General features: G+C 48.3%; 2 protein-coding genes across 4 annotated transcripts; both read left to right on the top strand.

Annotated features, from left to right (window-relative positions):
- The first annotated feature begins 628 nt into the window (after positions 1–628).
- On the top strand, positions 629–4772 carry LOC103995735 (asparagine--tRNA ligase, cytoplasmic 1). 3 transcript variants are annotated; one of them, XM_065123004.1, is made up of 9 exons: positions 629–732; positions 819–2582; positions 2650–2886; positions 2968–3516; positions 3602–3787; positions 3863–3927; positions 3995–4124; positions 4191–4249; positions 4337–4772. In XM_065123004.1, the coding sequence occupies exons 2-9, from the start codon at positions 2100–2102 to the stop codon at positions 4518–4520; spliced, it is 1893 nt and encodes a 630-aa protein (XP_064979076.1). In that variant the 5' UTR covers positions 629–732; positions 819–2099; the 3' UTR covers positions 4521–4772. The 3 variants fall into 3 exon arrangements, with proteins under 3 accessions (XP_064979076.1, XP_064979077.1, XP_009414689.2); XM_065123005.1 differs by having other exon boundaries at positions 634–720; XM_009416414.3 differs by having other exon boundaries at positions 636–2582.
- A 73-nt stretch (positions 4773–4845) lies between these two features.
- LOC135620227 (ras-related protein RABA4d-like) lies at positions 4846–6093 on the top strand. The gene has a single exon (XM_065123006.1). The coding sequence runs from the start codon at positions 5117–5119 to the stop codon at positions 5741–5743; it is 627 nt and encodes a 208-aa protein (XP_064979078.1). The 5' UTR covers positions 4846–5116; the 3' UTR covers positions 5744–6093.
- Positions 6094–6138: the final 45 nt, after the last annotated feature.

Below are 6138 nucleotides of genomic sequence, written 5' to 3'. Positions count from 1 at the left end.
AAATTTTAAGGTTTTATCAAAAAATACACTGCTCGCAAATCCAGACACATGTCATCAAGATTCAATTCATTGTTTCCAAAGTACTAGCAGTCATCATTCCCATCATATCAGACTCTCTAGTTTCATTATCTTTGGGTGTTACACTGAAGTCATAGTGACATATGTCATTGCATACCACTTGCAATGATTGCAGTTCCCATTATCTATTATGATGGTACTAAATGCCTCATGATTTGCTTACTAGGAAAGAGAAAATGATGATGTTAGCTTAAGTAGAAAGAAAGCCTACATACATATTAGTAGATTAATTATATCTTGTTGGTGGCTTCTTTCATCATCACACCACTCCAATGATTATGCCATGGTAAAGACGAGATTCCAATTTCAAATCTTACAATGAATCATTAAGATTTTTTGTTATTTTATCTTATTATTAAGATTTTTATCAACTGAAATCTTACATCACATCATCATAAGTATGAGAACCAGATAAATCATTTAAAATAAAATTAATTACATAATATCTCGAGTTCTCAGCCAAAACCTTTGGCAGGTGGATCGTTTTGTATCATATATTAGAACAAACGAATCATAAATGAGTGATAGAATAGTGTAGAGGAGTCTGATTGAAGCTTGAGGAAGTGGACAAAGGGAGGAGGAAGAAGAGTGGCATGCGTGGCCAGCCATGGAGATGTATCCAAAAGACCTCGGCGGCCTCATGTGCTGACCACAGTAGGAGTAGGCTACAAGTCTGGATTTCCTATTGCTTTCATTCTGATTCCTCTACACTTTTCTGCTTTGTTTGTGCCCATTTGCAGGAATAGTTTCATGTGAGGCAGCTGCTCCTAATGATTGATCTCGCACTCTCCTTATGATACTCGTGGACCGAAGCTTATCATCATCGCTGCTGCTGCAGCAGCAGCAGTTAATTACTCATCCTATCATGTCACAATCATCACCAACCATTGTTAGCATTCGGGGCGAGCCTTCTTCGCTTGTTATAAGAGCGATCCGCATCGGCGTTGTCTCATCGCACTATGGCGAAGGTGGCTTGCGAGCTCGGGAGCATGACGGTCGTCCGGTGGTGCGCGGGGCGGGAGAAGCGGCAGCAGCCGATGGGTTTCGGTGGTGGAAGGAGGATGCGGAGGACCCGGCGGCGGCGGGGCGGCACGGTGAGGCTGGGCAGCAGGCGTCGGGGGCTGCTGCTTCGGCGACTGGTGCGGTGGTCGCAGTTCCGGTGGCGGGTGGTGGCGGAGCTGTTTGCGCCGCTCAAGAAGGCGGTGGCGGAGATGGTCTCGGGTAGGGAGTTGGTGCGGTCACAACACTTGGCTTTGCCCTTCATTTGCCACTTTCCGGTCCCTCTCGTATGATATCTTCCTCTGCACTCTGTGAATCCAAGAATCACGTACAGTTTTAGAGGCTGTGTGTTTGTGATCTAAAAGCTGCCGCTGGCAATTTTATCTTCCGCAATATTTCAATCGATAACAGTTTGCCAATTAGATCGCATCAACATCCGCAAACTCTGTTAATGACATCTTTTCTGTGCCTCTGCGAGTTCGGATCAGAAAACTTATTTTCCTACGATCGATCAGTTTTGATGATGACATATCGGAGCTTATCCTTTTGAGACTGTAATATATACTCTGTTCTCCGTGTCCTTCTGGTCTCGATCATTGCAACAAGAACAATAAACCCGAAAGAGAGGTAGCAATATGAAGCTTTGAACTTGTTTTGATGATGAAATGTTTGATCGAGTTCATACTGACTTATCGTTTTCGATCGATAGTGTGGAGGGTGTCGAACAAAGAAGATGTATGAGAATATATTAGGTTTAAATCACTTAAAAAGGATATTAGATGAGATATACGAGGATATGATACGGTAGCATCCACGGAACTTGGAAGAAGAAGAATGCCTTGTGCTCGAGAGAGAATCATCCATCCACGATTCCTCTCCGCATTTGGAAGAAGAAGAATGCCTTCTGGTTGGAGCCAAACCGACCAAAGCAACGCATTGTCTCACCGTGCACCCAAAGCATCCGTGCACGTACGGCCCCTTCCCTTCCCCTCCAGACTTCCCCCATCACTCCTCTCTCTTGTATGCCTATATATACGCCATCTCCGCCAGCTGCCCTCCTCACCTCCTCTCCCATCATTCCATTAATTACCATTGCCCTCGTAATCATGGCGTCTGCACAACGCGCCGCCGCTGGCAGAAACCAGCTGCTGCGGGTGCCGCCGCCGATCCAGCGGTTCAAGTACTCCAAGCGGGTGGTGCTGAAATCGATACTGGACCGCGAGGACAAAGGGCTGGCAATAGCGGGGCAGCGAGTCGTGGTCGGAGGATGGGTCAACTCTCGCAAGGAGAGAGCCGAAGTCGACGGTGCACCCATCCCAACGCCGCCGGCCGAAGCGGACGACGTCCTTTTCGGCGAAGTCCACGTGCAATACGTCCCCTTCCTGAGGCCGAAATCGAGCATTCCGGTCGGCGGCGGCCGCGGCGCCCAGGCCCTTGCGGCGAAGGACAAGCACATCATCATATACTTGCTAATCAACGACGGGTCCTGCAGTAGTAATCTTCAGGTCTGAATCTTCTTGTCTGCCCTCGGCCAAATGGCTCTCTGCGATTGACTTTGTTGCCCTGTTGAAGCTTGTGATGGACTCTTCCATGTCCATTCCCGGCCAAGTTGTCGCCGTCGGGAACTCCATCTTGGTCGAAGGCGTGCTGCGGAGGAGTTGGACAGGAAGAAGGCGTGTAGTCGAGCTCATAGTGGAGAAGGTGCTGTACGTTGGGGCCGTCGATCTAAAGACTTATCCACTAGCGAAGCCGCAACCCTCATTGCTGTTCCTCAGAGACCATCCCCACCTTCGTCCTCGTTTCATTACGGTAGTTCTTCAGATATCATCAGTACGATTTGCATGTCGACCATACCATTCCAATGAAACTTAATGTATCATATGCATGTAGATTGGAACTGTGGCTCGCATTCGGAGCAACCTAACTTGTGCTTGTCATGCGTTCTTCGACGACCTCGGGATCATACACGTCCACATGCCCATCATCACATCTATTGCCACGGGAACCCAAAGCCAGAGGTTCCAGGTTACAACCCTCCTCAACGCAGCAGATCAAGGACATGTCGACCTCGAAGTGTTCAAGGCAGCAGTCCAGGAGAAGAGCAGCAGAATAGATAAGCTACGTAGAGGTGGCAACAACAAGGAAGCTCTGGTTGCGGCAGAAGAAGACCTGGAGAAGTCCAAGGAGCTGGTTCGAGTACTGGAACAGAGGCAGAAGACAGCCACGGTGTACGTTGGAGAAGTGAAGCTCTCCGAGGATTTCTTCGGGCGTGCGGTGTACCTCTCGACCTCAGCTGGGCTTCACCTTGAAAGCTACGCGTGTGGACTCTCTGGAGTCTACACCATTGGACCTGTGTTTCAAGCAGATGAGTCCCGGTCCACGAAGAAGCTGGCGGAGATGTGGATGGTGGAAGTCGAACTGGCTTTTGTAGAACTGGAGGTTAATTATACGCTGACACAAATCTGCACATTTGACCTTGTGGATACGCTAAGATAAATTAGATTTCCTTTCATGATGCTTTCAGGACGTCATGAACTGCGCAGAGGACCTGCTGCAGTCCCTCTGCTATTCCCTGTTGGCGACTGCAGGCAACGATCTCAAGTTTGCATCAAAACATATAGATAGCGACTGCATCAAGCGGCTGCAGTCGATAACCTCAAGACCTTTTGATCGAATCACCTATTCCAAGGCACTGCACATCCTGAATCAGGTGAGTCGCAAGAACCTTTTAAGAGTCTCTCACGATCGATGGTTGTAAATCACAGCAGTGTAATCCTACTGACAGGTAAAGGACAGATCTTTCCTAACAGAAGCTGTCTGGGGAACCAATCTCTCGGAAGAACACGAGAGGTATGCTTGTCAGCTGTGTTTGTCTGCAGCTCTGTTTCGTTTCTTGACGACGCATTCTGTCAAACAGTTATCTGGCGGATGACTTCTTCGAGAATCCAGTGATCGTGTATGAGTTCCCCAAAGAGATCAAACCATTCTACGTGCGAGGGAATGCTAATCTCATAACAGTTTCTGCTTTCGAAATCATCGCACCCAAAGCAAGTGTTTGACGAGTTAAATCCCAATTTTTCTTCGGTATGGGCGCTGATAGAATTTTTCTGTAGGTCGGAGTTCTGGTTAGAGGAAGCCAAAAGGAGGAAAGATTGGACGTGATCAGCAAGAGGTAAACCAAAACAGGGATGAAGGAAGAACAAGAACAACAACTCTTATCTTGTGTACTGACTGAGACCGGTGGTCGAACTCTTTGCAGGATCGGGGAAGTTGGTCTCCCGCATGAACAGTACGACTGGTACATGGATCTCTGCAGGTATGGCTCCGTTCAGCGTTCAGGTTTCAGCCTCGAGCTCGAGAAGATGGTCGTGATGGCCACTGGAATTACCGATGCCGAGGATGCAATTCCGTTCCCCAGAGCTCGTGGCAATGCTAAACTGTAAGACTGACGTAAAGCTGATCTGCTTGGTGGAAGAAGATATCTGTATTGCTCATTTCTGGTTTGAAGCTATCTATCAAGCCATGATCTCAAACACTCCGGTCTTCTACTAAATAAGCCTAAAATGTGTGTGCATAATTACAGTTGTTATATGATAATGATGAGACGGTTCTCATCCATTGTTGATTTCATAACTTCATATTCATTTAAATCTTCTTTTTTTAATTATAAATTAAAAATATATTTTCATCGAGGACATGTTCAAGAATCATGTCATACCAATGAATCGCTTATACCCAACCAAGCTTGAATGGACCAACAAGTGATCTATGCTGCACGCAGTCTATTCCGTTCCAGTGGTGGCACAGAGAAGATGAATCCAAACATCTCACTCATCTTTCCAACAAGAAAGCGAGTTGAACTCATCACAGACGACTGTTGACAGCAGGCAGATCTACTGCAGTCCATATTCCTTTTCTTCGGTTACCAGTCTCTGCGCATTTAATAGTCCCCGTGAGCACAAAAGAGAGACCGGTGGTGATTGAATACGCACCGTATGAACCGGATTCGGTCCGCGAGAGTCACAAGGAGAGAAGGGGGATGGATTATGTGTTCAAGATGGTAGTGATCGGCGACTCTGCGGTCGGCAAGTCGCAGCTGCTGTCGCGATTCTCGAAGAACGAGTTCAGCGCCGACATCCGGGCCACCGTCGGAGTCGAGTTCCAGACCAAGACGGTCCGCATCGACGATAAACTCGTCAAGACCCAGATCTGGGACACGGCCGGGCAGGAGCGGTACCGGGCCGTCACCGGCGCCTACTACCGCGGCGCCCTGGGCGCGCTCATCGTCTACGACGTGACCAAGCACCCTAGCTTCGACCACATCCCCCGGTGGCTTGACGAGCTCCGCCACCGGGCCGACCCCAACGTGGTCATCATGCTCGTCGGCAATAAGTGCGACCTCGAGGGGCTGAGGGCGGTGCCGACGGAGGCCGGGAAGAAGCTGGCGGAGAGGGAAGGCCTGCTGTTCCTGGAGACGTCGGCGCTGGACGCGACCAATGTGGAGAAGGCCTTCCACATGGTTCTGGAGAGGATTTATCGGCGGGTGAGCAGGAAGTCGCTCGGCGGTGCCGATGGCGAACGGGGGTTCAACTCCTCCCTCAGCGGGACAGTGCTGGATGTCAAGGTCGGTCAGCAGAACACTTACCGGTGCTGCTCACAACAGTAGGAGCACTTGGGACTCTCTCTCTCTCTCTATCTCTCTCTCTCTACGGTGATCAGCAAGCTTTCTTGATGACTGGGATGTACTAGGAACTCGCTACAGATCATGACAACAATTGCTTACATCATTTTAGAGTTTATAGTTCATCATTGAGAACTAATCCATTTGTAGGTCTTTTGTTAGTCATCAGGGTAAAAACATCTTTTGTTAGTCATCAACTATCCTTCAAGATTATAAGAATAAGATGACCAGTTTCATTAACTTGCAGGATGATAAAACTGATTTATACTGTTCTGCTAAAAAAAAAGTAACAGTAAAAGCAGTGACTAAAATTTTCATCTAGCGTGCAGGGATCAGGATCAAGAACTTTGTTACCTGGTTCAATGTTGATCACCCCGTGA

This window comes from Musa acuminata, chromosome BXJ2-8 (assembly GCF_036884655.1).
Source record: "Musa acuminata AAA Group cultivar baxijiao chromosome BXJ2-8, Cavendish_Baxijiao_AAA, whole genome shotgun sequence".
NCBI lineage: Eukaryota > Viridiplantae > Streptophyta > Magnoliopsida > Zingiberales > Musaceae > Musa > Musa acuminata.
This window is presented reverse-complemented; position numbering and strand designations above follow the sequence as displayed.

Coding starts and splice junctions, on each gene's coding strand:
- LOC103995735 (XM_065123004.1), top strand. CDS start 2,100: ATGCCTATATATACGCCATCTCCGCCAGCTGCCCTCCTCACCTCCTCT. Junction 2,887..2,967: donor TTCGTCCTCGTTTCATTACG/GTAGTTCTTCAG, acceptor ATATGCATGTAG/ATTGGAACTGTGGCTCGCAT. Junction 3,928..3,994: donor CTCTCGGAAGAACACGAGAG/GTATGCTTGTCA, acceptor TCTGTCAAACAG/TTATCTGGCGGATGACTTCT.
- LOC135620227 (XM_065123006.1), top strand. CDS start 5,117: ATGGATTATGTGTTCAAGATGGTAGTGATCGGCGACTCTGCGGTCGGC.